Source organism: Tribolium castaneum, chromosome 8 (assembly GCF_031307605.1).
Source record: "Tribolium castaneum strain GA2 chromosome 8, icTriCast1.1, whole genome shotgun sequence".
In the NCBI taxonomy this organism is placed as follows: Eukaryota; Metazoa; Arthropoda; class Insecta; order Coleoptera; family Tenebrionidae; genus Tribolium; species Tribolium castaneum.
This window is the reverse complement of record NC_087401.1, coordinates 15,858,426-15,875,214: the sequence shown is the minus strand read 5'-3', so window position 1 is coordinate 15,875,214 and position 16,789 is coordinate 15,858,426. Positions and strand designations below refer to the sequence as shown.

The 16,789-nt window shown below is 33.0% G+C and overlaps 1 protein-coding gene across 2 annotated transcripts; it reads left to right on the top strand.

Moving 5' to 3' along the window:
- Nucleotides 1-41: 41 nt before the first annotated feature.
- ClC-a (Chloride channel-a) lies at nt 42-16,668 on the top strand. Of its 2 annotated transcripts, XM_008196449.3 has the most exons (8): nt 42-308; nt 2,946-3,044; nt 7,953-8,073; nt 8,323-8,595; nt 10,565-11,168; nt 11,237-11,471; nt 13,938-15,023; nt 16,205-16,668. In XM_008196449.3, the coding sequence occupies exons 2-8, from the start codon at nt 2,979-2,981 to the stop codon at nt 16,574-16,576; spliced, it is 2,757 nt and encodes a 918-aa protein (XP_008194671.1). In that variant the 5' UTR covers nt 42-308; nt 2,946-2,978; the 3' UTR covers nt 16,577-16,668. The 2 variants fall into 2 exon arrangements, with proteins under 2 accessions (XP_008194671.1, XP_974480.1); XM_969387.4 differs by lacking the exons at nt 42-308; nt 2,946-3,044 and adding an exon at nt 7,234-7,843.
- Nucleotides 16,669-16,789: the final 121 nt, after the last annotated feature.

Below are 16,789 nucleotides of genomic sequence, written 5' to 3'. Positions count from 1 at the left end.
TCCCCTCCATTTGAATTTGAACAATTTCCCGAAAATTGTGTTTATTTCGCTCCAGTAGCACGTGAATCGGCACCTGATTGGCGAACTTGTCGCGTGTGTCCAATCAATTGGCACATTTGGGCCGAGATTGTTGATTTTGAAGTGCTAACAAGTACTCCACAGTGTTTTCTAATTAACAATTTTATCTCATTTTTTGACATAGTTTTCTTCACATATATCACAAGTTTGAAGCAGTTGTTATCACAGTGTCGGTGCGTTTGCATTGTTTCACCCATCCATGGGTTAATTGAACTGGTACGACTGCACAGGTAAGGGGAAGCCCCTGTTGGGCCGAAATTCGGAATAATTGCGGCGATTGTGACAGGTGTCAATTAATTTTGAAAAATTCAAAAAAGGTGAATAACTCCGTTAATAATAGACGTTATTCAGCGGTTGTTAATTTTTTTCGCACTTCAGACGTCATTTGTGTTAACATCGGTTAGTTCGGACATGGTGTTACCTTTTAATGGGTTTAAATTAGACATGAATCGATGGATAAGTAATGCAAATTATGCTAATCGCTCTTGACGAAGATTTATGGCATTTTTGTGCAAGTTGTTGTCAATAATTACAATTTTTTTGCGTTTTCAAAATCGTGACAATGATTATTTTTTTCGAAATAATGAATTGAAGCAATCGGGAGAAACAAATACAGCTACTGAATTACTTTTATTATCACACTTGATAAAATAATTCAAGTAGGTTGTGATTTGCGATTAGTATTAGTTGGTAACACTGTTTGCTTTGACAATTAAAAATTATCGGTGATAATAACTTTAGATACAATTTTAGCTGTTTTATTTTTTTATTATTTAAAATATATATTTTTAATACTAATTTTAAGTTTTATGGTTGGTAATACTGACTCATAATCCCTCATTTTTCGCTCAGAAAAAAGAAAGAAGAGAAAAAAAACAGCAAAATAAATTTAAAAATTCTCAAGACCAAACCGTTATTACTTTTAAAATTTTATTGGTTCATTACAATTTTTCTGATTTACAAAAAAATAAAAAAAATAGAAATTAATTTAAAACGATTTGTTGCCCTTTTTACTAGTTCTGAACAAAATTTCGTAAAAATCGTCTCAAAATTGTGCAAAAAATCCAAATAAAATAACTCGGTTTTAATTTTTATTACGTTTTTACCAATGAAAAAAATCATCAAGGTCACAATAACCAAAAATTTCTGTTTAAGATAAGCCTATTTGACGTAAAATTGTCCGAGGATTCCAAATCTGTCTTCATTTTCGTTCTACGATTTTTAATTTTTGAGATATTCGACGGAATATGGTCAATATGGTCGATTTCCTAAACTACCAAAAATAAAAAAATAAAAATAAATAAAAATTAATTTTAAACGGCGGGTTGCCCTTTTTACTAGTTAATTATCTAGTTTTGAGCAAATTTTGTAGCAGTTGAGGCAAAACTGTGCAAATAATCCGAACAAAATATTTTGGTCAAAATTTTTATTTACCTATCCACTAATAAAAAAAATCATCAAGGTCACAATAACCAAAAATTTAGGTCAAAAATAGGCCCATTTGACGTAAAATTGTCTGAGGATTCCAAATCTGTCTTCATTTTCGTTCTACGATTTTTAATTTTTGAGATATTGGACGGAATATGGCCGATTTTAATTTTCCTAAAACCAAAAATAAAAAAATAAAATAAATAAAAATTAATTTTAAACAACGTGTTGCCCTTTTTACTAGTTAATTATCCAGTTTTGAACAAATTTTGTAGCAGTTGGGGCAAAACTGTGCAATTAATCCGAAAAAACAGCTCAGTCAAAATTTTTATTTACTTATCTACCAATAAAAAAAATCATCAAGGTCACAATAACCAAAAATTTTGGTCTAAAATAGGCCCATTTGACGTAAAATTGTCTGAGGATTCCAAATCTGTCTTCATTTTCGTTCTACGATTTTTAATTTTTGAGATATTGGACGGAATATGGCCGATTTTAATTTTCCTAAAACCAAAAATAAAAAAATAAAAAAAAATAAAAATTAATTTTAAACAACGTGTTGCCCTTTTTACTAGTTAATTATCCAGTTTTGAGCAAATTTTGTAGCAGTTGAGGCAAAACTGTGCAAATAATCCGAACAAAATAACTTGGTCAAAATTTTTATTTACCTATCCACTAATAAAAAAAATCATCAAGGTCACAATAACCAAAAATTTTGGTCAAAAATAGGCCCATTTGACGTAAAATTGTCCGAGGATTCCAAATCTGTCCTCATTTTTGTTCTGCGATTCGCAGTTTTGGAGATATTGGACGAATTGTGGTCAATTTTAATTTTTTCATTCTACTAAAATTAAAATTTAGAAATTGATTTAAAAATTCCCGGTCATGAATTTTACAATTTTTGATCAATCAAACGTTAATTAAGTGCATTTTTAAGTTCGTTACGTTAATTGTTTACTTTTAAATGGCTGCTGTTGTGAATGAATAGTAAAAACAATAACTAGCACATGTAATTATCACTCGGCTGTGCCTCGGTTAGTTTTAAATTATAATAATTACAGGTATCAGTAATTAAAAAAATAACCTAAATGAAGGTTGGCAGCCTTGATCCAAAATTTTGAAACCCCAAAATTGCATGAGAAAAATAATTTTTATTTCCCAATTTTATTTTTGTTTGTTTTCTTTTAATAACCGCGCAAAATTCCGCATCGCTAGACACACCTCGAGTCTAAAGTCTATCCAATTACCATTCCTTACAATCAATTTTTTCGTGTTTTTATTCAAAAATATACCGTGATTCGAGTTGGCCACCAGCCAGCTTTCTTCTATTTCAGTTAATATGTCACACGCTGAAATAATCGAGCATCGCAAAACAATACACACAGAAACATGGTGGCCTTGAACCGGCGATGTGATTAAAACGACGCGTTTGATTCCAGGAAGTTCGCAACGAAGAAGAAGAAGAAGAAAAAATGGCGACCGCAAATCCTGATGAAACCGACAAGGATCGCTATGGATTGGGATACCAGAATACAGTGGTGAGTATTTTAGTGCCAAATCGATCTAGTTGGCGTGGAAAAATTGACGTGAAATCGCTACCGGCAATGCGATCGCGATACCGGAGACCGGCACGTGATCTTAAGGCACGTGATGGGAAGGTCACGGGCCCAAGGAGGGCCGCACTCCCACACCTGTCCCATTATCACAGTTATCACACTTTTGATTAAGTAATATAATTATTATTATTACTATCACAGCGATTTTAATAGTAGGCCGTGGACGAAACGCAAATGTCGGGCGACTTTAGCTCTGCACTTGGCTGTACCTTTCCGAACCCTATTTTTTTTTTGAACCGATTGATTTATAATATTTCATAATTTAATATCAATTTTTTTGTCTCTAGGTCACGTGTTGTAATATGTGTAGTGAGTTTGACAAATTAATTATAACAAATTGTGTCACGTGATCAAAAAATTGAGTGTCATTATTATCTAATTTGTGATTATTTTACATAGTGTCTTTATTTGTGAACTACGGTGTACACAATTTTTGATTTTGCCTTCTTTGTGGTTTAAAATAATAAGAAATAAAAAATAAGAAATAAGAAATAAGAAATAAGAAATAAGAAATAAGAAATAAGAAATAAGAAATAAGAAATAAGAAATAAGAAATAAGAAATAAGAAATAAGAAATAAGAAATAAGAAATAAGAAATAAGAAATAAGAAATAAGAAATAAGAAATAAGAAATAAGAAATAAGAAATAAGAAATAAGAAATAAGAAATAAGAAATAAGAAACAAGAAATAAAAAATAAAAAAAATAATAAAAATAATAAAAAAATAAAAAAACAAAAAATAAAAAAAAATAAAACAAAAAAAAATAAAAAATAAAACAAAAAAAAGAGAAAAAACCAGAAATAAAAATAAGAAAAAAAGATTTATTATTTTTGTGTTAGATGTTTTAAAAAATTTTTACAAGAATTTGTTTCTATCCTAATACCTATTTATTTAATTATTTGCACGTTTTATTGTCAAATTAAAATTTTAAAACAGGAAACACACATTGCATACACTTATAAATTATTTAACTACGTCACGTGATTAGAAATTAGATAGTGTCATTATTGGTGTGCTTAGCTGTACCTAGTTTTAGAGTCTTGAGTATTAAAATTAAAATTGAATTTACAATATTACACGGTCACTTGATTAAAAATTTAAGCATCATTCGTTTTGTAGTTAGCTGTACTTTACTTAACATTTTGTTATTACTTTTGAAGTTAGCTGTACACATTTTCTGATTTTGCCAAGAATCACAAAAGCAATAAAGTTGTTTATTATTTACGATAAACGTATAAAAAAGTCCTGTGGTTTTTCTTATGTAATAAAAACACTTTTACGAGTCTTTGGCTTTTGTCCGTTTTATTGTCTCGAATTAAAAATGTAAAACAGGAACACAGCAAAAACCAAATTTTCGTATTAATTAGTCATAATATTTTATGTTTATTTTTTATGGCCATTTTTGAATTAAACAATGAACGAATAAGTGTTCTAATTCTTCACTTGACCCAGTTTGATCCCCAAAATTAATTAAAATATTTGTGCAAGAGTGCAATTACGCAAAACTCGCGTTAGACCAAACACACAGTGCGATAAAAATGCCAAAAAATTCCCAGACAGAGGGATTAGAATTGTTAATTTTATGAATCGTAAAAATCACAGTTGGCGCGATAAGATTAGGTTCAAGTGGTGGATTAAACCGGCGAATTCCTTGATTGTTAAATTATTATTGAGTTCGTACGCCACTATTGACATTTCGTGTTTGTTAAAACACGCTAATTTTTCGCTTAATTAATTCTGTGGGTCAAGAAAAGCCGCCTGAAACGACCTAATTATAAATCTCGCGCTGCTTTTGTCCGATTAAACAATGAAGACGGCCAAAATGTTCTTTGCCAAAAATCGAAAATAAACTCTATTTCCGCGCCGACTTGATTATTCTTATCAAGATTCACAAAACACGCAACCAAAAATCCGAGTTGGCTTGTTATCGTGATGATAAGAGCAATAATTCGGGAAAAATCTTACGTAATTGTTAAACACATGTTTTGCTTTGATTGTGTGATGATGACAATGCCAACAAACCCGGTTTTGTTGCAAAATAGCGGCTATTTTGGGTTTAGGTGTATTGTTGGTTGTCTATAGTCGAGAGGTGACAGAGGCGGAGGAGTGGGTGGGCCATGACCTGGATAAATCAGATCAAGCGGTCGGGAGGGCAATTGTTTTATTGTGGGTTATCTTCATTTGTTAATACACAAAGGAATACTTGTTTTTGAGTAAACAAGTTTCTACTAAATGATGTTTTAAATAAAGTATTCTATATTTTGAACTTTTACTTAATTATTATTATTTTTTTGGACTGGTGATAATATTTTTACGCATTTTTTGCCCAAAACAACGTTTAAATATCGCTTATTCTTAAATGACATAAGACATAATACATACTTTTTAGCAGAGACGTAATATTAATTAATTAATTTTAATTAGAACGAATTGTAGAAAAATTCTGAAAAAATTCATAGGCTTAGATAAAAATATAAAGTATGGTAACAATAACTTGTAAAGGGTTTTTCCAAAATTTTGTACCTAAAATAGCACTTGGAAAATAAATGAATGCTTTCTGAAATCTTGTTTTATTTGCCTTAAAAACATTAAAATTATTGATATTCTTGCTACTCGTACAAAGAGGTCGCTGAATAAAAATGAAATAAAAAAAATATAGTTGAAAAGAAAAAAAGAGTAGCAAAATAAAAAAAAAATAAGAGAAAAGACTGGGGAAGAAATTAAGAATAAAAAAAAAGAAAATCAAATAAAAAATAAAAAATAGGGATATACTTTGAGAAAAAAATGTTTTTTTTTTTACAAAAGTTGAGGCCAGAATGTAAAGTAAATTAGAAAAATATGTCTAAAAAATATCGGAAACGGACGAGAAAAACATGAGAAAATAGAATAATAAAAAAATAAAATAAAAATGACAAACTAAATATAAGAAAAATAAATGTTTAAGAAATAACACAACACAAACACTGATGTCAAAAAATTACGAAGTGGCGGAGAGATAGAAAACTCAAAAAACGAATAATTCGGAATGAGAATAGAACAAAACTAAGAAAATAACTGTGATAAAAGATAAAAGAAACTTACATCTAGACGTCTACGAAATTAAAAACAACATAATTCGTCAATAAAGTAAATTTTTTTCGAAAAAATTAGAAAAATAATGTCAAAATCACTATAAAATAAGGAAAAAGAAAATGAATAAAAAAAGTTGAATAGAAAATACAGTCATTATTTTGTCAAGATAGCATCAGAAAAGCTGAAAAAGAAAAAACTATAGACTCGAAAATAAAATAATTAAAAGCGAATATAAAAAATGAAAGAAGGTCTGCTATGGAGTGTTCCAATATATTTTTTTTAATATTACGTCAAAGGTTCTTTTGTGATTATTTTTTATTTGGCAAAAAATAGTATCACAAAAGAATAATAAGAAAAACAATAAAATAAAAAAATTAAATAATGAAAAAAATTAACAAAATATTAATACAATAAAACAAATGTTAAAAAAACTTGAAAAACGTTACAAAGTGCTGAAAAAAGACAAAACTATAAATAAAACTATTGTGGAATAGAAAATAAACAAAACAAATTACTATTTATTTATTTTTATTTTTTATTATATTTTTTTATCGCATATTTTTTGTAAAAAGGAGGTTTTTGGTTAATAAAGTGTTGTTATTAAAAGTATTATTATTATTATTATAATTAAATTTATGCGTAAATAAATATAGGAAAATATAAACTTAAACAAAATAAAATAGAATAAAAAATATGGAATTACAGCAAAAAACAAAAATGTTCTAAAAACAAATAAAGTAAAAGAACTCAATAATACAGAATAAAATAATAAAAAACTTCAACAAACAAATGTCAAAGAAACTTGAAGAACAATGACAATATTATTACAAAGTACTGAAAAAAAAACCCAAAACTAAATAAGAAGATTTACCTAAACGAAACTAGGTTGGAATAGAAAATAAAGCAAACAAATTGTATGTATTATTTATTTATTTTTATTTTTTTATTACATTTTTTGTTGTACATTCTTTGTAAAAAGGAGGAATTAAAAAATAGAAGAAAATAATCTTAAACAAAAAAACAAAAACGTAATGAAAACAAATAATGTAAAAAATTCGAAAAATGAAAAATGCTACAAAGCATTGGAAAAAAGTTGAAATAAACTACGAAAAAGACAATAAAACAAAAAAAATTGGCAAAAAGGAATAAAAATTAAGAAGCAAACTGAATCTTTGAATTTTTCTTCTTCTCTTTACTATGAGTCTCGGATTTCCCGTCTGCTTCCCAATTCCCACAACTGGAGTTAAGTGATGACGTCACATGTTTCTTCACCTCGCATTTATGTAATAATCTTCATTAAATCGTATATGACACATCTCAATTGGATAATGTGTCTCACAATTGGCAAATTATCGTCTCAGCTGCGACATGCGTCTTATCCCCTTATCTCATCCTGTCCCTTTATTTTGCACAAGACGTAGGTCTTGTCCGTTTTCGGGGGCCGTTAAGGCCCCAATTGCTGCGCTTTCACCTCCAGTTGCGTCTTTGGCATCATGACCGAAATGAGCGAAGCCCATTTCGGGGAAGCCGATCCCGAATCGGTCGATAAAGAATGGGAAGAGTTCGCGAAATTGGTGGAAAAGCGGAAAAAGCGACGGGAGCAGAGCTTCTACCCGTGCCCCCCCGAAGAGGATTACGTCAGCACTTTAGTAAGGAAAAATCGAACACGTGGCCGCGATACTATTTAATAAAACGTTTGGAAACGAGCCAACACGCCATTCCATCCAAACAAACGCACAATTTTACGATTTTTTGCAGATGTATGGCCGATACAGTCGGCAATTGGGCGAGTTTGCGAAGCTAGAAGGGCTCAGACAGGCCGAAAAGAGGCGACTGAAGGAGGATAGGGCCCGCAAAAAGGAGCTGAGGGGCTATCAAGGTAACACATAAGTGCCCCCCTTGAAAAAATATTTTTACGATTTTTTTGACCCGTGCCCCCTTTAATTATATGTTATTTTTGTTTTATATCTTGTATAAATAAGTGCCCACCGTGAATGAATATTTTTGCAATTTTTTGTCCCGTGCCCCCTTGATTATTTATGGGCAAAAATGCGTGCCCCCCACTAAAAATTATTTTTACGAATTTTTGGCCCCACTTATATGTTTTTATTTTTTTTATTGTTTGTAGGAAAGCTCGCCAAGGCCGTGTCGTTCCTATGGAAGCACACTTTCGCGCGCTTGGGCGAGGACTGGGTGTTTTTGGCGCTGTTGGGGGTCATAATGGCCGTGCTCAGCTTTATAATGGATCGGGGGATTTCCCTGTGTAATTGGGCGCGAATTTGGCTTTACAATGATTTAAATGGACAGCCGTTTGCGCAATATGCGGCTTGGGTGTCTTTGCCGGTTTGTTTGATTTTGTTTAGTGCTGGGTTTGTGCATTTGGTGGCGCCGCAGTCGATAGGTAAGGCCTGTTTGATTGATTTGTTTTTTTTTTTTTTTCGTAATGCGAAGTTGGCGTGTTTGCGAATTTATTAGGCGGTCGGCCGGCCTTGGAAATTATAAGGAATGTAATTTGGGGAATTCGCGATGCGTGCAGTTTGCACTGTCATTCTTAATATACACAGTGGTTTTAATATACACAGTGGGCAAAATTTTCAAGTTCTTCGAAATTATCTTAAAAAAAACTCGTTCTAGCACAGTTTTAGGATTTTTATTTGTCTTAAGAACCCACTAGAGTTGTTAGAAATCCAAAAAAGTCCATATGTTCGATTTTTTGATGTTTGATTTTTCCAATTTTTGTCGCGATTTTGGTCGATTTCCGGTACCCGGAACTTTTCTCGAGCAATAGCTCCGGAACTATCAGAGATAACCCCATGAAGTGTATTATCGTTGGAAAGCTCTTTAAATTATCTATCTTTTTCAAAAAAAAATTATTGTACTCCGACTAATAGTTTTCGAGCAAATTAGAGACAAATGCAAAAATTGGTAAAATTTTAAAAAATTCATACCTAAAAAACTATTGGGAATTTGGCAATTTTCTCCATGCCAATCGATTCCCCGGATCATTTTGCATAGGTATGGATCAAAATAGTTCCACTTTTTCGAATAGTTTAGCCATAAATGAGAAAATAAAAAAAAAATAAAAAAAAGTTAACACCCCCCCCTTAAAATCGGTCAATTTTTAAAGTGTCTCTAAATCAAATGAAACCTATTCTATCTTATAGATTTTGATGTGCTCTTTCCGATCTAAAAAAGCGTTTTCTCCTAACTCTTTTAGTTTGGCCGTAATCGGCGTTTGAAAATTGAAAATTTTTTTGCGAGATATCGCCTTGAGTCCTACGCCATTTTCTAGAGTTTTTTATTCCGGTTGTCCTCCATTTTTCCGTTTTTCGATAACTCTAATAGTTTCGCCGTAATTGGCGGTTGAAAATTGAAAAAAAGTGAAAATGGAAACCTTTTTTTGCGTTTTTCTCGGAAACTGTAAAACTTAGAGCAACGAATAAAAAACCATCTGATAGCGCTTAATTTTATCTATTTTTTGGCCCAAACCCGGAGCCGCTCCGGGCAACGGTTACGGCTACAGAGGCGATCAAAGTTTTTCACTAAAAAAATTTATAAAAAAAAAAACTAAAAGTCGTAGAGCAATGCGGTTTGTTCCATTGAATTCTACGGCTCATTTTACATATTGTATCAATTTTTCACAAGAGTTAAAAATTTAAAATTTTTTGCCTAAATTTAGGGTAGCCATTTGTCATAGTGGAAAATTTTATTCAATAAAAAAATTCATAACTCGAAAACTAAAAGTCGTAGAGCAATGCGGTTTGTTCTATTGAATTCAGCGGCTTTTTTTCTGTATTATACCAACTTTTCACGAGATTTAAAATTTTCAATTTTTTTGCTCAAATTTCTGAGTAACAAATACACTTAGCTTCAAAGTGATGAAAAAAAATTTTTTTTTAAACTCACTCCAGCAAATTTTTATGGACTTCTATATGTCTTAACAACTCACTAAAGTTGTTAAAAGTCCACAAAAAGTCCATATGTTCGATTTTTTTAAGTTTGATTTTTCCAATTTTTGTCGCGATTTTGGCCGATTTTCAGTACCCGGCACATTTTTCGAGCAATAGCTCCGGAACTATCAGAGAGAACCCCATAAAGTTTATTATCGTTGGAAATCTCTTTTAATTATCTACCTTTCTCAAAAAAGAGCATTGTTCTCCAACTAATAGTTTTTGAGAAAATTCGAAATAAAAGCAGAAATAGGTAAATTTTAAAAAATTCATAACAAAAAAACTATTAAAAATTTGGCAAATTTCTCGACGCCAGTCGCTTCCCCGGATCATTTCACATCGACTAGCCTCAAAACAGTCCTACTTTTTCGAATAGTTTTGCCGCAATTGAGAAAATAACAAAAAAAAATTGTCCTCCAGGTTCGGGGATTCCCGAAATGAAGACAATCCTCCGCGGCGTCGCCCTCAAAGAATACTTAACGTTCCGTACTCTCGTCGCCAAAGTAATCGGCCTCACCGCCACCCTCGGCAGCGGCCTTCCCCTGGGCAAAGAGGGCCCTTTCGTCCACATCGCCAGCATTTCTGCCACTCTTTTGAGCAAACTCGTGACCGGCTTTCAGGGCATTTACGAAAACGAGAACCGCACCACTGAAATGCTCGCCGCCGCCTGCGCCGTGGGGGTGGGCAGCTGCTTCGCCGCCCCCGTGGGCGGCGTCCTCTTCAGCATCGAGGTCACGACGGTCTACTTCGCCGTCCGCAACTACTGGCGCGGTTTTTTCGCCGCCGTCTGCGGCGCCACCATCTTCCGCCTGTTGGCGGTTTGGTTCGACAGGGCTGACACCGTCACCGCCGTGTTCAAGACCAGCTTCCAGATGGACTTCCCGTTCGACCCTCAGGAGCTGTTCGTTTTCGCCCTGATTGGGGCGTTCTGCGGGCTGGGGGGCGCGTTCTACGTGTGGATGCACCGCCAATACGTCATGTTTATGCGAAATAGCAAAACCATTAATAGTTTCTTGCAGAAAAAGTGAGTCTCGACTTGATTTTTTCATCTCCAAATGCCAAACCATGAAAATAGTCTTGGATTTTTTACAGTCGTTTCCTGTATCCTGCCATTGTGAGTCTTCTAGTCTCGACTGTTTCGTTTCCGTTAGGGACGGGACAGTATTTTGCGGGCGATTTGACAACGCATGAACAAGTCATGGATTTGTTTAGCAATTTTACGTGGACTACCGATAATTTATCGGCTGATCAGCATAACGTTTTGAAGCATTGGCAAACGCCGCACACTGGGGTCTTCGTCAGCTTGATTTCCTATGTGGCGTTTACGGTAAGTGTTTGATTTTTTTGAACGAAATTCAAGTATTTGAACGTATTTTTTTGGATAACGTCAAAAAAACTATTTTAATATTTTACTATTTTTGCGAAGTTTATCCGGCTCGGAGGACCATGATTGAGTATGAACTTAACCCCGCTATTTGTGGATGTTTTAGATGTTATTGAAAGAGTTATTTTGTGCAAAAATCTGGTTTATACTTATTTTATACTTATACTTGCTTTTGTTTTATTATCAGTACGATCTAATATTATTATTATCTAATAATTTTGTAATTTTCGAAATTATGCGAAAATATTCGTTTAAATAAATTATTTTGGCTTCTTTTGCCCAATATATAGCTTTTATAAATTCACAATTTGTTGAACGGATAGGTACAGTCACGATCAAAAAGAATGATAGCCTAGGCCAACCGGGCCGCATAGCAAAAGTCCAACTACATTTTTTTATGTTATACATTTCAATAAAGAGGTTAGTTTACAAACTGTCCAACTAGTTTACAAAATAGGGGATTTAGGGGTGTCATTCTTTTTGATCGTGACTGTACTATAAATATCTATAATTAAACACCTCATTGTTAGAAAATCGTAGTTCTTGATCATATAAATGAAATAAAAAAAAGTTCAAAACTAAGATAATTTTTTAGCTTATCTTCTTCAATTTCACTTGGTTCTGAATGAGAATTTGTCGTTTTTTTTTTCATTTGGCTTCTTTGTCAGTTATTGTTAGTGTCAGATATTGCAAAACAGGCCGTTTTGTAATATTTTGTTTTTACAAAACAACTTCTAGGCTCGGTGTTAATAAATTTGTATTTTACGCGAATATTTTCGATCTAATTCGGTCTATTTTAATAAAAAAATTCCAAAATAATTGCGTTTTTTTCAAAACCCTGTTCTCTAATTTTTGAAAACTTCGTTAAAACTGAGTTTTTAGCTTAAAAACGTGCTTAAGCACTCAAAAAAGGCAAAAATAACACCAATTTTATGAATTTTCGGAAATTTTCGATTTTAAATAATTGCATTTATAAATAAAAAATATGCTAATATAACTCAAAAATTCTAAAATCACATCATTTTCGATCCATTTTATTAAATTTTTAGCCCGGTTTTGCGAAATTTTGTTAAAAAAACGTCAAAAAATGCAAAAATTGATTCATTTTTGAAAATTTTTGAAATTTTTCGGTCAATTATTTGTAAAATTTCAATAAAAACCTGCATATCCGAATAAAATGTAAGCAAAATAACTTACATTTCGATTAAATTTAGTGTTTTTTTGGCTACTTTTTGGTTGGAAAACGAAGTAAAAAGGCAAAAATTTTGAAATTTTTTTGAAATTTCTCACTGAATTTTGCAAAATCTTGTATTCAACTCGTCACGAGGACATATTTTTTTCATGATAAGAAATCTCGTGTCTATATAATGGAAAAAATTTATGCCTATTTTGTTTTACAATTCGCCAAAATAATCTCGTGAAAAATAAAATGTACAAAGAAAAATAAATAAACAAAATAAATAAAATAAATATAATAAATAAAATAAATATAATAAATAAAATAAATAAAATAAATATAATAAATAAAATAAATAAAATAAATAAAATAAATAAAATAAATAAAATAAATAAAATAAATAAAATAAATAAAATAAATAAAATAAATAAAATTAATAAAATTAATAAAATAAATAAAATAAATAAAGCAAATAAAATAAAATAAATAAAGTAAATAAAATAAAAAACAAAATAATCAAAATAAATAAAACCGTTTTCGACGTAATTTCGCGATTTTCGGAGTATTTTTGATTATATTTATCAAAATACTCGCGTTTCTCATTTTTCTAAGTGACCCAGTGCACGAAAAAGGCACAAATAACACAATTTTTCATCCAATTCTCTGTTTTTTTGTAATCAATTTTTACGCAAGAGTTATCGTAAATTAGCACACAAAAAGTTGCAAAAAGATGTTCTAAATTTAATTTTTCACATTATTTTAATCGAATTAGTTTATTTTTCAATAAGAATCGCTGTTACATTGTTACAAAAAAATATCGCAAAGATTCTTCACTAATGCAGAAAATCACAAAGCAAGTTTGTATATTTTGTGAGTAGTTCTTTCAACTTTTTTATACATTTTTTACGAGGATTACAGCCCTTAATAAAAAAATTGCTCAATTTTTGCGAAAATAACCTTCGAAACGTTGGCTAGTTTCGCTGAAATTTTTTTTAATGTTATTTATTTTGACATTGCAAAGATTATTATATGAAAAAATAAAAAAATAGTAAATATTATTTAAATTTGTTAATAATAAAAAAAATCCTTATAAGCGCCCGCAAGATAGAAATTTGTCAGGTCAGGTCAGGTCAAGTCAAGTCAAGTCTATAAAAAGTCTATATTTTTGAAAATTTAGCAAAGACAGTATTAATACGTATTTATATTGATTTAATTATTGATATTTTTTCCAGTTCATCTTCAGCATCATCTGCTCCACCATCCCCGTCCCCAGCGGCAGTTTCATCCCCGTTTTTAAAATTGGCGCCGGTTTCGGCCGCCTCGTGGGCGAACTGATGCACATGTGGTTCCCCAGCGGGATGCGCTACGGGGGCCAAATCGCCACCATCATCCCCGGGGGCTACGCCACCGTGGGGGCGGCCGCCTTCAGCGGCGCCGTCACCCACACCATCTCCGTCTCCGTCATAGTTTTCGAAATGACAGGACAAATATCGCACATCATCCCAATCATGATCGCCGTTTTAATATCAAACGCAATCGCTAGTCTTCTAGCCCCCAGCATTTACGACTCGATTATTTTGATAAAAAAATTGCCCTATTTGCCCGACCTGTTGCCCAGCAGCAGCGGCATGTACAAAGTGTACGTGGAGGATTTTATGGTGCGTGATGTTCGCTACATTTTCAATAACATGACCTACGACCAATTAAAAACATTGCTGAAGGAGAATCGCAAATTGCAAAGCTTCCCATTGGTTGATAACCACGATAACATGATCTTGCTTGGCTCAATTCAACGCTTGCAATTGATCCAATTGATCGAGAAACACATCGGGAGAGAGAGAAGATTGCAAGTGGCGGCGATCAGACAGAGAGAGGCCGAGGAGCGGGCAAGGGAGGAGGCGGAGCGTAAGGCGGAGGAACGCAAACGTCGCCCCTCCCGCTTTCAAGTTGTCCCCGCCCCTGACGTACTGGGCGTTAAGCAAATGTCGGAGAATCAACTCAATGTTGATAAACCGACGTTTCATCCTGTTTTTGGGTCACAACCCAAAAAATCAATCTTGAAAAAAACCAATTCCTTTACGTTGAAAGGTTTCAGTCCGTTTATTTCTACAAGTCCAGGCTCTACTCCGTACACGACTGTTACGGGCGCTGAAAGTCGGATTCGATTGGCGTTTGAAGCGATTTTTCGAAAATCGGCTCAACTTCAAGATGTTGAGAATAATGACAGTTCGCCAGTGTTGAATAGTGCAGGAGGTTCGATGGATAATAAGGTGCAAATTATACCGATGAGTCCGTCAACATCCAAGAAGGTGCAATTGGTAAGTTGATGTTGATTTTGTGGTGTGATGTTGAGTGGTGTTTTAATGCGGCAGAGGTTTTGGAGGAGGAAGAAAAAGGTTGAGGTATGGGTGCACTGTGCATGCCTTCAGCACCCATTTTTGATGTTGATTTGATAATGATCTAGTTGCTGATGATATCAACAACAATCGCGTCATAATTGTTTTTTTACACCGATAGTGATGTTGATCATGATAATGATATCAACCGCAATTTCGTCATAATTATTTGCGACAATGACGTTGATTTACATTGATTTTGATAATGATCTATTTACTGATGATTTCAACACCAATTTCGTTACAATCATTTGCGATAATGACGTTCATTTACTCTGGTTTTGATGTTGATCTTGATCTTGATAATGATCTATTTGCTAATGATATCGACAACAATCTCGTCATAATTAATTGCGATAATACTGATTTTGATGTTGATCTTGATAATGATCTATCTGCTGATGATATCAACAGCAGTCTCGTCATAATTAATTACGATAATGACGCTGATTTGTTTTTACACAGATATTGACATTGATCATGATAATGATCTATTTGCTGATGAGTCAACAGCAGTATTGTCATAATTAATTTCGATAATGACCTTCACTACACTGATGCTGAACATGATAATGATCTATTTGTTGATGATATCAACAGCGATTTCATCATAATTAATTGCGATAATGAAGTTGACTTCCACTGATTTTGATGTTGATCTTGATAATGAGCTATTCGTTAATGATATCAACAACAATCTTGATTGATTGCGATAATGACGTTGATTTGTTTTTTACACTGAGATTGATGTTGATCATGATAATGATCTATTTGCTGATAAATCAACAGCAATTCTGTCATAATTAATTTTGATTATGACCTTCATTGACACTGAATTTGTTGTTGATCTTGATAATGATCTCAACAACCATATCATTATAAATAATTGCGATAATCACGTTGATTTGTTTTTTAGACTAGTATTGATGTTGAACATGATAATGATCTGTTTGTTGATGATATCACCAACAATTACATCATAATTAATTGCGATAATGACGTTGAGTTGTCGTTTTCGGACAAATGCATGACCAAATTTGTAAAATGATGTTGATACTAATATTTGATGTTGATTTGTTGATATTGATATTTTCCCCCTCCAGCCCAAGGAGCGCGTGTGCGACATGTCCCCCGAGGACCAGCGCATCTGGGAGGAGGAGCAAATGCAGCTCCCTGTCGACTTTACTTCGTGTCACATCGATCCAGCGCCATTCCAATTGGTGGAGAAAACGTCTCTGCTCAAAGTCCACTCCTTGTTTTCAATGGTGGGGGTAAACCACGCCTATGTGACAGCCATTGGCAAGTTGGTGGGCGTGGTCGGTCTAAAAGACCTTCGTAAAGCCATCGAAGATGCCAATAGTGGTAATCTACCACGTCAAAGTGTCGAAACGAACTCGAATGGTAATGTTGGTACCATTGGTGATAACGGTGATTTGGACAATGAGGCGGCTCAAGCGCTCGTCTCGAAGGTCTAGTGATAAGGCAGCGAGAGTGATTTTTATGTGATAAAACAGCGATTTATTTAATTATTGAATGAAAATGTTAAAAAAATAAAGGGTATGATGAATTTGGTGTTTTATTAAGCCACGCCCCTGGACAACGTCCCCCGCGACGTCTGATTGGCCAGACACGTCCCACGTGAACGGTGACGCATTAAGCACCGCCAACTTGACTATACTATACGATTA

Bases quoted from the DNA above. Each gene is read 5' to 3' on its own strand.
- ClC-a (XM_969387.4), top strand. From the start codon at position 7,688: ATGACCGAAATGAGCGAAGCCCATTTCGGGGAAGCCGATCCCGAATCG. The intron at 7,844-7,952 runs GTAAGGAAAAAT...GATTTTTTGCAG, and splicing joins AGGATTACGTCAGCACTTTA to ATGTATGGCCGATACAGTCG. The intron at 8,596-10,564 runs GTAAGGCCTGTT...ATTGTCCTCCAG, and splicing joins GGTGGCGCCGCAGTCGATAG to GTTCGGGGATTCCCGAAATG.